Genomic DNA, 20,601 nt, shown 5'->3' with positions numbered 1-20,601 from the left:
CGGTCCCCCCGGCGGGCCGGGAGGGGCCGGGCCAGGCCCCGCAGAGCCATTGGCGGCGGCGGCGGCGGGGGCGGGACGGCCGCGCTGCGCGGGGCCAGCCTCGGCTCGGCTCGGCTCGCTCAGCGCGGTGCGGCAGCAGCGGCGGCCGCGGCCCCCCCAGCTCCGCGCCGCTCCGCGCTGCCCCCCTCCCCTTCGCCCCCATGGCCACCAAAATCGACAAGGAGGCGTGCAGGGAGGCGTACAACCTCGTCAGGGACGATGCCACCGAGGTGAACTGGTAGGTGGCCCCCCGGCATCCCCCCGGACGGGCAGCGGGGCGCTGGGGTTCGCCGTCCTCTTTCCCCGCTCCCCAAAGGGTGGCTTCTACAGACCTTGCCCCCTTCTCCTCTTCCCCTCTTCCTAAAGGATGAGGTTTTCACAGCCTATTCTTCCCCATCTCCTCCTTTCCTTTCCTAAAGACTGTGACTGTTCGATGGATTCTTCGCCTTCCCTTCCCCCATTCCAAAGGGTGACTTTTAAACGTGTTATTCCCCTTTTCCTTTCTCCATCGGAAAGGTGACTTTTAACTGTATTGTTCCGCTTGTCTTTTCCCTCCCCGAAGGGTGACGTTTAAGTACAATGGCTCCACGATCGTCCCTGGAGACCAAGGGGTAGACTATGAAACCTTCAAAAGGAAGTGCACAGGTAAGCTCCGTCTCCGTTGCCTTGGCCCCTTTCCGCCCTTGCTGCTGCCCGCGGCCAGGGGACAGGACGGGAGGAAACTTGGGGAGACTGGGATCAGTGCTGCTGCTTCCCCTGCAGCCCTGTCCTGCGGGATCGCCTTTCAGCCCCACAGAGTGCAACTCCCCCGAGTCCATAGTCCAGCGGGTCCTTTGTCTCACCCTTAGACTTCACGTCCTTCGGGCTCTTCCTCCCCTCTTTGCACAATCTTTCACTGCTCCTCGGTTGTAAACCAGATAAAACGCCTGATAAGCAACGGCCGCCTTGTTTGGCAATGCAATTTCAGGGCAAAACCGACTCGGTTGTGGCTTGAAAGATGCGGTCGTGCATCGCTGGGAATGAAATACTTATAAAATCCTTCTGAAAATCATAGCACTAAAGCGACTGCAGTTGGAAGGCTTGCTGGGATTTTTTAGGGACACGAAACCTGAGCGGAGGGTGGTCGTTGCAAAGCTGGGCTCGAACAGTACAGCCCTGCAAACAATCGAACAGTCGCAGATGTGGCGTTGCACAGCCTCAACTGTTGCGGCTCCAGGTTTAAACGTGGCAGTGGATTGTGGAGCTGCCGGCTGTGGAACGTTCAGGGCAGGAACAAAGCCTGGGGAAAATGAAGATAAATTCAGGAGTGTTTAACTGCCCCTGATCGTGACTTTTGATGAGTTTCACAAAAGAAGGTTTTGATTTTTATGTCGGTTTTTATCAGTTTTCCTCCTGTCTTGGCTGCTAGTTAACAATGTCACCAAGTGAGGTGAGATATGGAGTATTTTTTACTAATTCTGGATTATAACAAAGACTTACTCAGCCAGTTACTGCACAACCGAGTGCTGTGATTCACCTGTATTTTCAGAATTCTGTGTCTGAACTGTGGAGGAATTGTGTTGAGCAGTCCCTGCCCTTCCAAGGTGGGGCAGTTCATGGGGACACTGTGGGGCTGGGAGTACCAGGGCTTGGCTGGGCTTTATTGAGTGGAAGGGGAGAACTCCCAGGAAAGTAACTGAGGGTGGGACAGCTCTGATCTGACAGGAGAAAAGTGTATTTTAGTCCTTGGAAAGGAGCCCTGAAATGAAGATGGTTTAGGCTGCTCTGCTACGATGTTGGCAGTGGGGTCTCACTGAGATTAATGCAGCCACTTGTTTCCAGCTGTTCCTGAGAACCTGCAGGGAGAATTCTCAGAACTAGGAAAGGTCCTGTTGTGGTCGGTGTCAAAAGAGCTGATCCTGCACTGCAGGAACTCCTTCCCACTCAACTCTTTTTAGTGGGTAACAGAAAGGAAAAGCAATTACCTGGAACCCAGGGAATCCCAGGGCTCAGCACTGTGGAAGTTCATGGCAGTGGTTAATTGTTCCCTTGGGAGGTCAATGACTTCAGGATCTGAGTTCTCTCTCCTCTCCTGGCCAACTTAACTGAGCATCTCTGGTGTCTCCAGACACCTGGGGCTTGCAGGAAGCCTTCCCCATTTATTTTCTCTCCTTGCCTTTATACAGTCCCTGTCTTTCTTTTTGTCTGAGCTGATTTTTAATGCTTTTTCTGGAAGTTCCCTTCAGAACTTCCTCTCCTCCATTGTGTGGCAAAGGGAATCCTTTTCTGGAGGGGCTGAGCAGGCAGAGGGGCTTTAGCAGAGCACAGGCAGGAGTTGGGTTGGGTAGGATGAGGATGACAAACAGTGGAGGCACACACTGCACTCTGGAGTGTGGCCACATCTGTATTCTTAACAGGGCTTATAAACAGGGTGCTCAAAGCAAGCTGGCCCCAGGATACAAAAAAAGAAAATTTTCCATATTTTAGAAAGAAGCTCAGTAAGGAAAGAGTTAAATATAGGGCACTTGTGGGATATTGTTAGCCTTTAATGGGGAGCTAAATCCCTTGGAGCTGCTCCATTGCTCCCTGTTCCTTCTTTCCCTTTCCCTTGTGCACCTGCTGAGGGCTGTTCCCTGGCAGACCAGGGCCAAGAAGCTGTCATCAAACGCACCTCTGGAGCACAGCTGCTGGAGGATTTAGAAAAAGGCAAATTCAGGTGCCTGGTCCTTGGCTGGGAGCTGAAAAGGATCTTCCTCCACCCATGAATTTCAGTGCTGCAGTTGGGAAAGGAAGAGACGCAAGTTTTGGAGCCTCCATCTGTGCAGCAAACCTTCACCTGGCCCGCTAGACAGTCAGGGATCAAACATTGTGAAGTTGGAGCTTTCCTTCCCATCTGGAAGAAAGTGGAAGTAGAGTTGGTTGGAATATTTCTACTGAAACAAAGTCAGTAAAAAAGAGTAGCAAGACATGGGAAAAGCTGTTGAATGTTATTTCTTCTTGTTGCTCCATCTCTTTCATATTGGTCTCTTGTATCTCCTTTTACGTTTCATTGGAGGGGAGAAGAGCTGCCATCAATACAAACAGCTTCAAAAAATGCAATGAAAAATTTTAAAAACCTTGATATCAGAACAAACTTCTTTGTTTTGCATTCCTGTTGTGTGAGAAACACTGCCCTGAAAGCCACAAAGTGCTGCAGCTGCCTCTGGTAGAAGCTGAGCATCACTTGGTGGTTGGAGGTGAGAGCTGGAGCTGGGATTGCAAATCTCAGAGTGCAGAGTCCCCGTCAGAGCTCGCTCTGCTCCACTTTCTGCAGCAGCTATTTCAGCGCCGTTCTGAGCTGCAAACATCCGTGTCCCGCTCTCTTTAAGGGCCATTCTTATGAAAAGCACCTTGGTACTCACTGCTCCCCTGCCGGCGCTGGGCGGGGTCACTGAGTGCTGGCTCCGGTGGCTCTGGGACCAGCACGGGCTTTTGTGCCAGTCTGGAATCTCTTTGGCTGTGGTGGATGTCCCGCCTTGTGCAGTGACAGAGGTCAGGGGGCTGTTGATAACAGCTCCAATTTCTGCTTTTTTCCCCCCTATCCATAACCCCTTCCATGCCCATCACTGCCTCTGCAAACCTCCTTGGGGAACCAGAGTGCCTGAGGACAAAGGGAAAGGACAGAAACTGAAATTGCTTCTTTTAGAGGAAGTAGCAGTTGCGGGAGGCTGTGTCAGAAACCAGCTCTGCACACCTCCAGCCCTGCTCTGGGGCTGCTGGGGGAACACACGTGCCCCAGGTGCTGAGCTGGGGCAGGGAGGCCCATGCCCTGAGCCAGGAGCTGCTGCTGGCCCTGCTGTGGGTTCTCTCCTCTCAGATACACCTCCCACATCAGACCTGCATCTTACAGATCCTGGCACGGGGGCCTTTTCTTCCTTCCATCTTCACTAAGCTTTGTGTAGGAACAGAAAGGTTGAACAAACAGCATCATTAAACTATCACATTTTCCCCATCCCTGTTTGGGGACAGCAGCTGCCACTCTTAGAAGAAGGAAACATGGAAAGAAGAGCTCCTTCAGTGCCCTCTTGTCCAGGGTCCTGGGGTGATGCTGCAAACACGGCCTGACCCTGAACTTCTGCGTGTCAGTCGCTGTCGTGCTGTCCCTGTCAAGGTCTGTTTGTCTCACACAACTCAAACACTGCCTGGGAGGCAGCAGACCCTGCTTTAGAGCCAGGCATCCATCTTCTCTGGCCCCCAAAGGCAGCCTCACGTGTGTGACACCTCTCCTCCAGCCCATCCCAAAGCCAAGGAGGTTGGTTAGGTTGGTTTAAGCCAAGGATGCTGGTTTAGGCCAAGAAGGTTGGTTTAAGCCAAGGAGATTGGTTTAAGCCAAGGATGCTGGTTTAAGCCAAGGATGCTGGTTTAAGCCATGGAGGTTGGTTTAGGCCAAGGAGATTGGTTTAAGCCAAGGAGGTTGGTTTAAGCCAAGGATGCTGGTTTAGGCCATGGAGGCTGGTTTAGGCCATGGAGGTTGGTTTAGGCCAAGGAGGTTGGTTTAAGCCATGGAGGTTGGTTTAAGCCAAGGATGCTGGTTTAAGCCAAGGAGGTTGGTTTAAGCCAAGGATGCTGGTTTAAGCCATGGAGGTTGGTTTAAGCCAAGGATGCTGGTTTAAGCCATGGAGGTTGGTTTAAGCCAAGGATGCTGGTTTAGGCCATGGAGGTTGGTTTAAGCCAAGGATGCTGGTTTAAGCCAAGGATGCTGGTTTAAGCCAAGGATGCTGGTTTAAGCCATGGAGGTTGGTTTAGGCCAAGGATGCTGGTTTAAGCCAAAGATGCTGGTTTAGGCCATGGAGGTTGGTTTAAGCCAAGGATGCTGGTTTAAGCTGAGGAGGTTGGTTTAAGGCAGGGAGATTGGTTTAGGCCCAGGAGGTTGGTTTAAGCCAGTGGCACATCCTTGGGTGATTCAGAGGTGGCTGCTGGGGGCTCTTCCTCTTGCAGTCCTGCCTAAGGGCCAATGTCCTGCCTAATGGCCAGTGTCCTGCCTGTGCTGGCCCTGGTCTGACCCACAGAGTCTGGGCACAAAGCTGAGGACATTCACAGTGTCAGGGTCACTGAATACTCCCTGTGGACACCCCCTGTGTCTTCTGTCTGAGGACTGTTTTGGTTGGGTTTAACAGCACAGATTTCCTCTGCATTAAACAAGGACTTGATTCAAGGCTTCTGATCCATTTTACTCCCCAGTTCCAGCTCTTGCCTCTGCAGATGGCCTGGCTCCAGAGGAAGCATTAATTTGGTGGTTAGTACTACGTGCCATCAGTACACTTTGAAAAAAAACCCCAAAAAACCAGCTGAGCTGGTGCATTTGAAGCCAGAGAGATAAGAGTTGAAGGTTATTGCATGGAAGGATGTGACAGCTCTCGGGATTTTTTTTTTTGATGTTTTTAATTTCAAAGTCTTGTAACTGGGCTGGTGATGCTGTTGCTGAGAAGAGCAGAATGAATTACAACTGAAATGACATCCTGTGGAACTTCTGTGTGTGTCTGTTGTACCTGACTGCCCTGGACATTGCCTCAGTGTCTGTATTATGAAGCAGCAGAGCATCACATTGGCTCTGTCTGTGGTTTAATTTCATTTTTTTTGGTGTGTATTCTGCCATTAAAAAAATGGAGTGGTCAGAAGGCTGGATTTCCCCCCACCTCCCCCCCATGCCATATGTGAACAGCTGTTTTCAATGCATCTCTGACAAAAGAAATAATGAGCCTTTTATTTGGAAAGCCTCAGTGCAGATAAATAATTGCAATGACAGCATGAAATGGGATAGTTATTCATGTGTCTGAAAAGATCAGCCCAAAACCACACTGGGCATTCAGCAGCAGGAAGAACAGAAAATCTTTAGAAGAACAGAATATAAATACCCTATAAAATCATTTGGGGTTGACATAAAATATTAGAAAATAGAAATAGAATTGGCTCCTAATAAAAATACAAGTTTTGGGGGGGGTAGATCAATTGTCCCAGAAAGCCTGGGCTGCACATTAAATAGGCAGGAGCTGTGAGTTGAGAGATCACCAAGGTTACGTTGGCACCTGAGGTTGTAGGAAAGATTTGTAAAAACACACGAGGACATATAATGAGATAGGTGCTTATCTGCATTTGGCTGCCTCTTAAGTTGCTAAAATGGGCCTTGTAAATCAATCTCCTACTGCTTTTGTTTTTCCTCTTCAGTCTTCATCTCTCCTGCTTTCTCTTACTGGCTATTTCAAGGGAGACCTGGGGCCATGGGTGGCTTATGGAGTTTGTCACCCTGCCCCTGTGCCCTCCCTGCCTGCGTGGATGTGCTCTTGGCAGGGTCACAGCCATCTCCTGGCTGCCAGCTGGAGCCCAGGCTTAGCCTGGCCCTGCTGTGGCCAGGGTGTGGCTTTAGGGAATATTCTCACTGATTTTTGTGGGAAAAACTCATCAGGTCAAGGCCTACAGTGATAACTCTTGGTTTTTTTGGTAACTTGGTAACTCTTTGGTTTTGTGATGGTAACTGATGGTAACTCTGGTTTTGTGATGGTAACTGATTGTAACTCTGGTTTTGTGATGGTAACTGATGGTACTCGTTGGTTTTGTAATTGTAACTGATGGTACTCATTGGTTTTGTGGTGTTTAATTAAATGTCATGGCTGTGAGTCTGCCTTTGCCATCCCATGGGGGTGCAGGAGCAGGGAAAGAAGAGCTTTGTACCTTTTGCCTGCCCTTTGTTTTGGGGCCTGCCTGGCCCTTCTGGCCAACCATTCCTTCCTTCAGGGAAGAGCTGGGTCCCCTTTTGCTCCCACTCTGCCCTCAGTATCCATCCAGGTCAGGAGAGGAACCACGACTGTCACTGGGGTAGCAGCACCCCCCTGGTGGCTTCACTGGAGCAGAGGAGCCACTGTGGGATCATTGTCCCTGCACTCACACGGGCCACCCCGAGTCACCTGGAGAAGGTTTGGTGCCCCAGCAAAGCTCTGTGGTGGGGTCAGACACGTCTGAGGTGATTGAATGAACACGTTGGGGTGGAGCAAGGCAGCCCTGCACGAGAGCTGTGGGCTTAGTGCAGGGTTTAACGGGATGTAGGAGGAGGGAAGGAATGTTTCTGTCTGCACTTGTAGCCACGTGACCACAGGGCTGACTGAAGAGGTGGAAAATTGACAAATTAATCTAAAATTAATCCAATTGAAGCAAACAAATTCAATCTTCATGGAAGCTGTCACGTGCTGTGGTAATTCATGTTGGACAGAAGACAAAAGCAGGTCACTTCATCACCTGCCTGGCTGCCTGTGACCTTGATTCAGCAGGCAGGTGGAGCTGGGAGCAGGGTTTTTATCGTGGCACATCTCTAGCCTGGCCACTCAGAGCTCTCAGAACCCTGATGGTTTGGCAGTGGATTTCTTTCCTGCAGCTATTATCTTTTACTGATGACTCACTGCATTTTAATCTAATGGGGAATTTTTCGGTACAGCTGAACCAAAGCACTTGAGTGGATGTAGAAAAAGGCAAGGATACCATGAAGGAAATCTCTGTAGTTTGGCATCAAGCTTTGTTGACAGCCAAGGGCAGCTTAATGAGAATATTTGGAAAATCCTGCCTTAGTGATAAATAAAGAGTTTGGAGAGAAATACCAAGTGATGCTCGTTAAGGCATTCATTGTGCTGCTCATTGTTTGGCCAGCCATTGTGAAGGGAGTCGTGGTATTAATTGAATAAACATTGTTAATTTCTGCTGTTTGGATCCTGTGTGATCTCAAATAAAGCTGCTATTTCCGTTCTCCCTAGACCACTTCTCAATGCCCTGAAATTCATGTCTCAGTGGCTGGGAAGGGGGTGGCACAGCTCTAGGCGGGATTTCCTCCTTCAGGGGAAATTTGTGCTGTCTCTCTCTGATTTGTTCTGCTCCCCTCACTCCCAGCAAATTCCTAAAACCACCGTGAGTGCTTTTGTGTGAGCAGGGCTGGTGGATGTTAATGCCTTGAGATTTCTCTGGGAATTGGCACTGATGGCATTGATGACTTGCAGTGTGGGGAGCTGATGTGGCAGGGTAGAACTGATGAACTGTGAAAGAGGAAATCTGGGAGTAGGGAAGAACTTGCGTTTTGATCCCCTTATCACTCCGAACACGCTGCAGACTAATTGTGAAACTCAGCCACTTCTGCTCAGGGGGTTTGACATGCACTTGGAGAGGCTTATAGCCAGGCTGAGCTAGCGCTAAAAACCTCTCCATCCGTCCCTGATGTCCTTTTAGGAACTGAGACATGTTAATTGCTCAGGGCTCCAATTCACATTCCCACTCGGCTTTGTGTGCAGCGATTCACAGCCGGCGCAGCAGCTAAGGCATCACGTTTGTGCTAAATATCCCGAGGCAGCTGAAGAGCCTGCTCTGCCTCCCGTGGGGTACAAACCCCGTGGGACACGGGAGGAGATGGGACCCAGCTGAGTGTGACCCCTTCAAGCCCCCACAAGTGAAGCAGCCCCAGGAAAATCTGCCCAAGAGGTGACTCAGAGCCCCAGTCCAGCCTCAGGGGCTCATTAAACTTACAGGACATGGTGAAGTAAGGGTTGCTCATGCTCAGGTGATCTCATGGATGAAAGCTGGAACTGCTGGATTTGGCTCTCTTTAGTGTCATGGAGCTGCTTTCAGCCAGGATGGGCAGGCACTGAAAGTTCTGCTGAGAAGCAAATCCTGCTGCTGCCAGTGAGCTGTGGGTTAATGTCAAAGGGAAGTTATTCTGACAGACAAATGCATAGAATCCCAGAATGGTTTGTGCTGGAAGGGGCCTTAAAGATCATTTTATTCCAGCCCCATCATAAGCAGGGACACCTTCCACTATCCCAGATTGCTCCAAGCCCCCTCCAAGCTGGCCTTGGACACTTCCAGACATGGGACATCCCTGGAGCTTCCTCTCTGTGCTGCTGTGAAAAAGCACTGGTTTTTCCCATTCATGACCTTTTTTCCACCACCTTTTATTACAAAGGGGCACATTGCAGTGTGCAGGCTCTGTGACAGCCTCTGCTAGAAGGGACAGGGATGAAAACCCACAGGCTCAGGGTGGGGACAGAGGGCTCCATGGGAAGGGCAGTGACACCACTGCAGGGCAGGAGCTCCCAGCACTCTGGGACTTCCAGGACTGTTCCCAGAGGAGGCACAGAACAGCTCTGGGCAGAGCGTGCCCTCCTTTGCTGTCAGAGCTGGGGAAGCAAGGCTGGCTCCTGGATCTGTTAATTGTAATATTAGGGGATTTACTGTCTCTCTTCACCTTGGGTATTTCCTGGCTGTCGCTTCATTTATGGCTCTAATCAATCTTGGGAAGAGGATTTGCTGTCAGAACCAGCAGCCTCCACGTGCATTTCCTGCACTCACCAGTAGCAGGGCAACTGAGAGAGAAGTTTTGTTTGCCTGCATTGTTGATGCACGACTCTTTCTCTCTTTCCAAAGATCCATCTGGATTTTTTCCTCTGAATAAGATCTTTCTCTTTGTTTCTATTTTGAAATCCTCAGAGGAGTTTGTTTTGAGCATTGTACTGGCTCACACACCCCCTACATCCATCTTCCAGTTTGCCCAGTATTACTCAGCCAGCGACAAAAAAATAAAAAAGAACAAAGAGAATAAAACAGGGAGAGCAGAGGTGGATTTTTTTCAGACTTAAAAAAGTGTTCTCTTTTATCAAGGAGAATTTGTCTTTGTCCACACTTTGGCAAATCAAAGTGTTAAAGAAGCTCGGAGATGTGTTAGCTTGCAGAGAATATCCCAATTTTTTTTAGCATTGATTTCTAGCAGCTTATTTTCTGAGGATGAGGAATTTAGAGCTGCTTCCCCCCTGTCTCCAGAGCTCCTGGGGCTGTCCTGGCTGCTCACGGAGTGTGCTGGGGATGTTGGCAGTCATTCCTACACCTGGAGCCTACATTTTCACCTGGCAATTAGTCAACCCAGCAAATCCCTCTGAGGCACATTGAACTGGTCACAACAAGTGTGCCAGGATTACCACGAGTCTTCTCTAACAGCAGGTTTGTTCTTCTGGTTTGAGCCACCTCCTTAAAAGGCCTCGAGTGACCTCTGAGAGATGAAGAAGCCATGATTAGAAATATCCCACAATTGCACAATGTCCATCTGCTCTGCTTTCTGCCCTCCTGGTGGAAGGCTCCAGCATCCCTTGGAGCCTGGGGATGCAGGGAGATGGTGCTTGCTCCTGATCAGGAAGCTTCCAACTGCTCCATGAGTCACAGGAGATGGAGGAAGGAGCTCTTTGAGATAAGAGTCTGCAAGGCTGTCACACATATGGCCAGACTAAATTAGTCTGATGTGATGTAGCACAAGCCAGCTGTGAAACAAAGATCAGCACTGCTCTCTAAAGTCCAGGACTTTTCCCTCCAGGGCTTTGCAAGGAGGAGAATAACACACCTGGGCAAGTCATTGCAGATTTTTCTTTTTCTCCTTCTTCTCCCCTCCTTCTTGTAAACTCATACTACAAATGAGCCAGAATGGAAGGAAGGAGGGACAAAGATCAGACTTGCACAATGGCCAGTTTCTGGTAATGTTATAAAATGTGACCCTAATCCTGCTATTCTCTAAGAAAGAGACATGAGGCTATTGCTGTCTTCCCTTCTTCACCTGACCTGCAGATGAATCATTTGGCTGATTGTGTAACTGGGGTTAGCCCTGCTCTTGACCTGCCTGCTGACTGTATTTTAGCCATTTCCACTGTGGTGTGGGGTGTCCAGCACAGCCAGTTTCCTCCCAGTAACTCAGAGAACCCAGAAGGGGCAGAGCCCACACGGGCAAAGCACACCCTGCAAGCACGGGGCATATGAGCAGAGCCCTGTACAGCCCCTGATTCCCAAATGCTGGCACTGAACACAGGATCAGGGCCTTGCCTTGGTGTTTGAGAGCAGTAGCTCACCCTGGAGAGGGGAAGGCAGGGCTGTTGCTGGTTTTAATCCCTTGGTCCCTTTTTTCCTCCGCAGACGATGTGCGATTGTTCGGCTTTGTCCGATTCACCACCGGCGATGCCATGAGCAAGAGAGTCAAGTTTGCCCTCATCACCTGGATTGGAGAGGATGTCAGTGGCCTGCAGAGAGCCAAAACTGGGACTGACAAGACTCTGGTCAAGGAAGTAGTACAGGTAACCTCCCCCTTTTGCTCCTAACGCCCAGCTCCCATGGCTGTTCTCTGTACCAACACCAGCAGGAGGGAGAGAGAGGGAAGGGTTGGCTCATACTCCAACTTAGGAGTTAATCCTTTAAAAAGAAGACAGTTTCCTATTGCCTGTCTTCCTCCTAGGAAGGCTTAACATCTGCCCTTTGAGCACTCAGGCATAAAGAAGCACCTTTTGAGCTTAAGGCTGCCTTAGCTATTTCATGAGGAGGGAATTTCTGCTCTTCCCTCCTTGTCACCACTGAGATGTCCCCCATGCCCTTCCTTGACCATGGAAATAATTCACTATTGAATGATCATGAGCAGTATTAAGTTAAGCAGGTAAAATTAAACAGCAAAACCCACACCCTTGTTTAAACTTCTCCAGAGGCATTTTGCCTTTGCACAGTGGATTTGTGGAGCTAATCACCCAAAGTCTGAAGTCCCTATGGCACCAATTAACTAACAGCTCTTAATGGCTAACTAGATGTGAACAGGCTTTGTTTGGCCTTGGGCGTAGCAGGGGAAAGAGAAATGTGCTCAGTCCAAGTGAGAACAAACAACAGCCCAGGAGAGAAGTGACTCGTGGGAGGCACAGCTGAGACCTGGCTGTGATGGGGAGGATGCTGATGTTTGGAATGTTTCTTCTGGAGGAGTATTTGAAGCAAGATTAGCTCTTCCAATGAAACATAGAACCAGTTCACCAGAGCATGAGAAATGGTTTTGTTTATGCTCTTGGGTAACGGGCTGATGAGTAAATTAATCTCCCTCAATAACTGAGCTCTTGCCAGTGTAAAGAAACCTCCCAACAGGACACTGAAGGGTGAGAATGAAGCCCCCTCAACTCTTTGGTAGTTTATATGATATAGAAGATTACATTTAGATAAGAAGAATGAAGATAACACATTCCCGTCCTTCCAGAGGATAAACTCTGGTGCTAAATGTTTCAGAATGACGACTCAAAGGGGCCTGTTCTCCAAAGAAACTTCCAGAATGACACCTGAGAGATAGGAAAGCAAGTTTCTGGTCATGGGAAGCAGCTGAAACGTTGTAATTGTAGCTGAAGATGAAATTATAGAGTACTAATGAATGACTCTCATATGAGTCACTAAGCCCAAGATTTCCTTAAAAATCTGTTTAGACAATGTATTCCTGTTGAGTTGAATAGCATTCCTGAGCACTGTGCTCAGATCTGTCCCTAGGTCTGTTCCATATAATTTGCAATTTCACTTGTTTCATCTTTGATTAGTAGTCTGTACAAGTTAATAATCTGGTGGAGCATTAACCATTCTTGGCTGTTACTTAAAAGATTTCATATTCCAATTAGCCTGTACTAAAATATAAAAACAATACAACTGGTGCTTGATACACTTTTACTGAGCAACCTTGCCTATAAACCCCTGCAAAAACATTTCTGAATGTCACAGCAATGGTGGACTCCTGTCCAGAAGAAATTATCTTGACAAGTATTTTGAATAGTTCTTGATATGCAACTGAATCCCTCTGAGTGCAGTGAGATAAAGCAGAACTATTTTCTTCTTTTTATGCCTGTGACCTTGCAGGTAATCTGTCAGAATAAACAAGGACAAGAAAGTCCAGATGAAATGTAATGGAGGGAGTTTATCCCAGAGCTATTTCACTCTTAGCAGTTCCCTTGACCTCCAGGTACATTCTCAGTGTTCTGTTTTTTACAGAGATTATTTGAGATGTGAGTTATACATAGAAAAATACACCTTTTTTTTTTCCTGTAATGATGAACTACAAATCTGAGCCAGTGTTGGTTCATCATTTGGAATAAGCAGTATCCTAAGATGGGAGTTTTTTGGTCTGCAAACCCTGAACAGGTGCAGTTGGGCCCACAGGTGCAGCCACCCTGTGGAAGGGTGGCACAAGGAGGCTTTTTGTACAGCTTTGATCTGCACAAGGGGCAGCTTGGGATTCCAGAAGAGCAGCTCTTCACTCTGAGAAGCCCTCAGCAAAACCTGAAGGGCTCTCACAATCTTGTACTATTTGCCAAAGCACCTGTGGGTCTTTATTTAAGACCCAAGTGTGAGGAGATTCCTGCTTTAATATCCTGCTGTGCTGTGTTGATGAGCTGGGGCTGAGCTCTGCTCAGGGCTCAGCAAACACCAATAAATGTTGCTGTTCTTGTGAGACCAAGGGAAAACCACTCAGCTCAGGCACCTCCTGCCAGCCCTGGGATAAAGAGGATCCCACCAGGGATGGTGAATGGGCTCCCAGAAGCACTTCCAGAAGGAAAAGTCAAGGGCAGGAACTGGTGAGGAGTGGATTATGGGCTCTGAACAAAGGGATGAACCATGACAGAGCAGAGGGAGGAGCTGGCTGCCCTGGCTTTTGTGTTCCTCCCTTGGAAGGAGGAGCAGGTGCTGTGAAATCCATGGGGAGGTGGCTCTGGAGTGCTGATAGTGAGTGCAGGAGGTTGCCAGAAAACCTCTCAGGAAGAAAGGACAATTGATTTTTAGCTGTAATAACTGTAAAATGACAAGGATGGATCTCATCTGCTACAAATAGCTGTAGTTCTTCTGATCTGTGCTAGATGAGAGCCAGGTCTTCTGGCCCTACTTGGACCTATGCTCATTACCTCTTTAATGTTGTTGGAAAATGGGTTTTGAGTTTATTGTATTTCTTTTGGATTGTAGAAAAATCCATTTAAGGAACTATCAGGAGCTTTTTTTTCCCCCACAGCCATTTATTTTTCCATCCTTTCCTCCTTAACTCAGCTGGAAATCTTGGCTCCAGCCTGCAGCCTGGTCCAAGCAGTTCAGCTGGGAGCAGATTAGAAGTAAGGCCAGGATGGGGAACAAGTATTTATCTGTATAAATGGGTCTAGCTAAGCCCTGCTGTGTGAGACTGCTGTGAAATGGAGCAGGGAGATGCACAATCCCACCTCCTACCCACTGGGCTCCTCTCCATGCCAAGGCTAGGTCTAATGGGGCAAGAATGGCACAGAATTTCCCACTGCAGGCAGCTGCTTAAGATGTTGGGGAGATAATTTCTGAGGTAGAGTCTAAACCTACCCCTAGAGCAATCTAAACAACTGGGAACTTCATGGAGCAGTGACTTCTGCATCTGTTTGGCAGCAGCCATGTGTCACCTTGTGCCCAGGGTGACCTGGCAGATGTGTTCAGAGAGCCACCCCACAGCACTGGTGTCCCCTGCAAGCTGCACTTTGGTCACCAGACCCCACAGCAAGGACGAGCCCAGGCACAAGGGCTGTGGCACTGGGAGTGGCACCTGGTGCTGCAGTGGGGTGGTTTTGATGTAAAAAAACCAAAGAAATGGAGCCAGGACTTGGTTTCCCTCTGAGTGCTCCTTCCTCTCTCTGAACTCGTGTCCTGTCATGACTGCATTTCCTACCAGGAGATTTTAACTCTTCCTTAGACAGCACTGGGGTCTTTTTCCTGACAGGGCTGAATTCATGTCCTGCAGGACTCACCCAGCAAAGGAACTGCCCAATCTTTGCCAGTTTGTCAGATTTTCCATGGATTTTGACTCTTTTCTGTTTTCATCAGCACTCCTTCCCCCACAAAGTCATGTGCTCTGTTATTTCCCTAATTCATATTCAGGGTAAAACAGCTCTGTTTCTGTGAGCAAATATTCAAGGCATTTTATTCATCATTATTTTTGGTGAGGAATTCATCTGGCTTTCATGATGTCAACAGCTCTACTGGGTTCCTGTTTTGCAGCTCACATCCAGATCTTTTTTTTGCTCACCTTTCCCTTTTTCTCTGGATCTCTCACTGCACTGAGGAGGTGTCCCATGAGGGGGCACCCACAGATCGGGGCCCTGTCCCTGATCTTGGGATCACACAGAATTCCCTGTTTGTGCTTTGGCTTTCTCATATCAGTACAGAGACCTGAGCAGAAGATGAAATAGCTGAATTAAAGCAGGAGGTTTAATAGCTTTGTTAGAGGCAGGAAATCAAACTCACAGGGAACAGCTATGTCAGTGGCTTTGAGAGTTACTCATGAGCTGGGAACCAGTTTGCCTGCTGGGAAGGCAAACTAAATTCTCCTTTTTGGCTGTTTTTCCTGTTCTGGTTTACTGCAATGACCACACCAAATGGGTATGGATTTACAAGAACTCCTAGTCTAGAGAAGAGGGTCAGAATCAGCAGCTTCTCACCTCCCTGTGTCTGACACACAGACTTGTGACTCTTCCAGTGGGATGAAGCACAGCAGGGAGAATTTGCAGAGCAGCTGAAATGCAGCTCCCATTGCTGAGACAAGTGTTTGCCAGAGGTTTGGACTGGCTTCTCTCAGAGTCTGGAACTGGTCCATGTAAAATTGGCAGGGAGTGGATTTGAAGAGAGGGTTTTTGCTGAGCTTGGAGTCTGACAGCCGAGTGCAGGAGCAGGTTTGCTGTAGGGCTGGGACTCAGACCATGCTGGAAAAGAAACCTGGGAGATGTCACCTCCTCTGCTCTCCATCTGCACTGAGGGTGAGGTGACCAGTGCATGAGAGTGGTGACATTAAGCACAGTAGAACTGAGAGTTCTGAACATCAGCAGAAGCTGCTGCAAGCCCCAGTAAAAAGAAAATAAATAAAAAATGACAAGAAGCTGCTCAGCTACCTGGCACCATCTGTAGCTGCTGAGAAGTGTCTGTAGCCTATGCAAGGATTTTACTCCTGGCTTCAGCTTCCCAGGCTGGGATTTTTAAGGGCCTCTGCAGACCTAGTTTGGTACAATATCTGCATCACTTGGATTTTCCCTTGGGCAATTTAGGGAAATTTTATGGCCCATATGCTCAACATTCAAGGCTTGGAAGAGAGGAAGAAAATCTACTCCACCCTTTTTTTTTCTCCCCTCTTTAAGTTGGCTGGAAGAGAAGTGTTGAGCTTTCTGCACAAATTTCAGGCTTCCCAGTGAGGGATGCAGGCTCCTTTGCTCCAGCATGGTTGGAGCCCTTTCAGTCTGTGCCTGGAGGGTTGGCACAGGGGATGGCATTCCAAAAGTGTGACCCCCAGGCACAAAGAGGAGCTGGAGCCAGAGAGGTGCATTGGAGAACCAGGAGTGAGCCTCAGTATTCCTGTGTGCTGTTCACTGATTTGAGAGGCAAAGCAAAGAGGCTGTGGTCACTGTTGTGTTGGGAGAGTGATAAAGATAAATGGCATCATTGTTTTTGTTATCTGGAGGCTGCTGCTGACTGGGGTGAAGACAAAGGCTAGAATTCACTGGCAAGGCTTGCTGTGGTTGTAGAAAGCCTGGGGTTGGGGGGAGGAGAAGGGAAAAGGAAGTGGAGGATGTAAGATGAAGACACATGTCAGCAAATCAAGGGGCCAAGCATCAGAGTTCTGCACTGTGCCTTAGGATTTGCAGCCTGAACAAAAGCTCAACCCCAGAGAGCTCAGACAGTAAATTCAGGGTGATGAGGGAGGCTGTGGCTGGAGAAGGTCAAGCAGGATGTTAAAATCAGAAATTCCAGGCACCAAACTCACCAAAAGCATCTTCCCTCCTTGGGGCCAGGCTTGAGGAGACACCGTGGTGGGTTAGAGCTGGTGTGAGGAACCAAGGAGGGCCCTGAGAGAATGGAATAAAGCAGAGTTATTAATAGCAGTGACCCAGATTGCACTCTGAGGGTACAAATCTGGCACAAGAGGTGGCCCAGTCAGCTAAGAGGATATTTAAGAGTGGCTGGGAGCAGAACCCATCTGGCCACACTGTTCATTCCTTGCAGGGTGTCTTGTGGTGCTGATGTGAAATGGTGGCTGCTGCCCACAGATCATCACCCAGGAGTCATCTGGATAAGTGTCTACTTGAGAAGGCATCTGAGCAATTATATTTACTTTGTGGCACATGTAATGAATTCTCCTCTGTTTGGGCATGAGTGCACTTGCAGTTTCAATTTCAGAATCAGCTGGATTCTGCAGAGTGGGCATTAAAGAAATCCCTCCCCACACTTATAAAATACACTTTTCATGGAATCCCTCTCAGAAATGGTTTTATGGACCTGCCTCAGTTCTCACTAAAGCAGAGCAAAGACTTGCCCTGAAATCAGGTAGTCCTGGATAATCTGCTCCCAAGGTGAGGAAAATTTGTTAAACCTGGTACTGTAGAAAAGGAATTGAAAAGGCTCAGCTCAAAACTCACATAGGAGCATCAAACAGCTGAAAATCCTGGGGTTGGTCTTAGCAAGAGCTGAGCTTTACAGAGATGTCACCCTGGAGACCTGGAAGTAGGACACTCGTGAGCATGACTAAATCTGATGGTTTGGGCAGCTTGCCTCTTTATTTCTATCTTAAAAACAAAACAAAAAAAAAAAAAAAAAAGAAAAAAGAAAAGGATTTGTTTTTCTCTAAAAAAGCAATGTCTTTCCCATTTTCCCTGCACTCTGCCAAGCCATGGATGAGTGCCTGAGCTGTCCACATGGCCAGGAAAGCCGAGCACTGCAGGCAGTGGAGCAGGGCTGTTCTTGCTGAGCACTCTGTGCAGCTGCCCCTCAGGCACAGCAGAGCAGCCAAGGCTCCCGAGCTGCTCGAGGATTTCCTGCAGTGTGAAACAGGATCAGCCACAGCCCAGAGGGGGGAGGAGGGAGCTGCTGTCCTCTCCTTTCCATTTCTCCCACAGCATGAAAGAGGTGCTGAGGCTCTTTCAAGCTGCATCCTCCTCCACCCCCTCCTTTATCTGACTCTGATCCCAAACTGAGACCCTTGGGATGCTGCCAAATAAAGAGCTCTCCCATGGCTTAGAGGCTGAAACCAATTAGAACCCCCCCTTCCCGTTGTGCCAGGGCTGTGCCACTGCCAGGGAGACCCACACAAGATGCCTGCTCCCCTCCCAAAGCGTTCCCTCCCTCTCCATCACCTTTTGGGGCACTCTCTGCTCAGGGACTGGAGCACTGCAGACTCCCTGAGATGTCACAGCAAAGCTGTTGGGATTTTTATTCATGTTTTTGGTGGAGTGCAGTGGATGCTTGTGTTTGTCATGTCTGTGGGGTGGGGGAAGGGAGACATGCAGCGCTCTCAGTTGTGGTTAGGAGGGGAAGGAAAATGCTAAAGCAAGCAGCAAACAGGCTGTTTGCTGAGATGGCTGTGCACACACATGGATGCCATGCCAGCCCTGCTGGGAGGCAGGAAGGACAGCCCCTAACAAGGGAAAAAAATCCCTGAGCTGCCTCTGCTCTGACAGGAGCCCTAAAGGCACCCTGGATCCCATTCTGCTCCCAGCAAGGTTTTCTGTGTTCCCAGCCTCACACCCCAGCACTGCCCAGGGCTTGCCCAGCTCCAGGAGCTGCAGAGCTCTCCAGAGGGAGGGAGCTGCCCTGCAGCACACAAGTGCATCCACCCAGAAGGTCACTTGGGACACAAAGCACAGGGCAGAGCCTGTGCACAGCCTGTCTGGGGCAGTGGCTGGCTTTGGCCATGGTGTGGACATGAGGGGAGGAGGCACTAAATCCCCTGAGAGAGATGTGTTTGCTCCTGGGAGTATCCCTGTGCTGCTCAGTCCTTCACAGGTGTGACACTGTAGTGCTCTCTGGTGTTGTGCTCTTTTTTTTTTAGGAGAAGAGGCCCTAAAAAGGGCACAGAGAGGATTAGTGACCTGGCCAAGACTATGCTGAGGGTCAGCAGTGGTCAGGAGGTCAATAATTTTGAGGGTTTTAGTTCACATACTGCTTAAGGAACTTGACCTAACCTGGCCTGTGCATCTCCAGGAAGAGCTGCTGCACCCCTGCACTGGGTGTGCAGCCAGTGGCTGTGGAAGTGGATACATAACATTTTTCCAGGTTAAGTGCTGGGTTTTGCCATCACCAGCCCTCTGTCTCATCCACAGCTTTCTATTTATCATCCCAGCCACAGGAGATCAGGGTATGCAGCTCAGACACCCAGGGAAGCTGGTACCCCATCTTCAATCAGCTAATTAAAAGTATCCCCCTTTGTTAACAGGCTTTTTCTTTATCTCTTGCAGAACTTTGCCAAAGAATTTGTGATCAGTGACCACAAAGAGCTGGATGAGGATTACATCAAGAACGAGCTGAAGAAAGCAGGGGGGGCTAATTATGATGCACAGACTGAGTAAAGGCAGGAACCTCCTGGCACCATCACCTGCATCTCCAAGGGAGGGCAAAGGCACAACAAACTAACACACCTGAGAGATGAGGCAACTGAACTCCCCAGCTTTCTGTGGCTGCACCTAAGAACTCCCTTTTTTGCATTCAGAGGACTTTTATTTTCCATTCTCTCTCATGCAACATTCCTCTCTGGGGCTCTGTTTTTCTTTTTTCCCCCTTTTTTTACTCATAACTGTGTCTCACACCTGTGGAATTTAGGTTTGGCTCTGCTCTGGTCCTACTCAGCCCTGTGTTTGTAGAGGCTTGCCACTGTGTCCTTCTTCATGTCTGTGTGTTTTACTTGGGCTCAACCTGGTTTCTGAGGGAAGAAAGTTTTGGGGGAGTTCTGAACATCGATTACTTTAATTTTTGAAAAAATTGTTCTGACTGATATTCTTTGGAATAAAATTATTTGCTGTTCTGGGCTCAGATCAGCTTGAGATGACTTCCCTCAAACTTTGATTAAATCATCTAAGCAGAAATGTCCAGCTGAGATGTTATCTAACAGCTTAAACAACCAAGCCAACAAACAAAAACATTTCTTTGACTCCTGATAAATGGGAATAAATTTGCCTTAAACATTGTTTGACAGTTGCTATGCTCTGTGCTGCAGCTCTGTCCCTCCCTCTTATAAATAAGATCCACCACAATCCTAAAGTGGGTTTTGTTGCTTTTTGGAGGTGTCACAGCACAGTAAACTGAGGGGCTTAGAAATGTCTGGATCTTGGTCACTATTTTGTGTACATTGGTCTCTGGGTTTGTATCTGACTTTGCTAACGCTGGGGCTCAGGAGGTGAAACTGAAATGCATAGATTTCCTTTTTCAATGATGTCTGAAAAAACCAGCAGCTGCTGAATCCTTCCCTGCCCCTGTCCCCCCTGGTTATTCTGCAGTTAAACACAACATCTTCAGTTCCTTGGGGCCTTTGGCAGTGAACATCCTCCAGCTGGGACCAAGGGATGGGGCAGGGCAGCTCCATCCCAGCTGGGGTTAAACATTCAACAGCACAGGCCCAGAGAGAACCTGGGCTCAGTTTGGTACCAAACTGTTTGTTTGGGGGGGGCTTCTGTGTATGGCTTTTGTTTTTCCATCCAAGGTAACTGTCCCCAGAATGACCTGTAGGGAGAGGCTGTGGGGCTTGGGAGTCAGCACTGTAAATCCATGACAGAATAAATGTTTTTCAAGAACAGTTCTCAGAGACTCTGTTGTTCTTTTACCTTCCCTGCAACAAATCCATCTTTAGGATGTTTCTTAATCCTTGGTGTGAAGGTTTGAGCTCCTGCAATCTTGGGGCTGTTAGGAGAATTAAACACTGGCTTAGATGTAAAATGACCCCTGCAGCCCTTGTCTGCTCCTCTCTGCTCGAGAGGCAGAGGTGACCAC

General features: G+C 48.7%; 1 protein-coding gene and 1 long non-coding RNA gene across 2 annotated transcripts in view; one reads left to right on the top strand and one right to left on the bottom strand.

The window, feature by feature from the left end:
* The first annotated feature begins 114 nt into the window (after positions 1-114).
* COTL1 (coactosin like F-actin binding protein 1) lies at positions 115-20,407 on the top strand. Its single transcript, XM_059857438.1, has 4 exons — positions 115-277; positions 602-684; positions 10,981-11,138; positions 19,077-20,407. The coding sequence occupies exons 1-4, from the start codon at positions 201-203 to the stop codon at positions 19,185-19,187; spliced, it is 429 nt and encodes a 142-aa protein (XP_059713421.1). The 5' UTR covers positions 115-200; the 3' UTR covers positions 19,188-20,407.
* Positions 16,503-20,601, bottom strand: part of LOC132332811 (uncharacterized) — a 35,663-nt gene continuing 31,564 nt past the window's right edge. Inside the window, exon 3 of the long non-coding RNA XR_009487987.1 lies at positions 16,503-16,691. This is a non-coding gene — a long non-coding RNA (uncharacterized LOC132332811). The remainder of the gene's footprint in view (positions 16,692-20,601) is intronic.

The sequence above is a fragment of the Haemorhous mexicanus genome, chromosome 12 (genome assembly GCF_027477595.1).
Source record: "Haemorhous mexicanus isolate bHaeMex1 chromosome 12, bHaeMex1.pri, whole genome shotgun sequence".
Classification (NCBI taxonomy): Eukaryota; Metazoa; Chordata; class Aves; order Passeriformes; family Fringillidae; genus Haemorhous; species Haemorhous mexicanus.
This window is presented reverse-complemented; position numbering and strand designations above follow the sequence as displayed.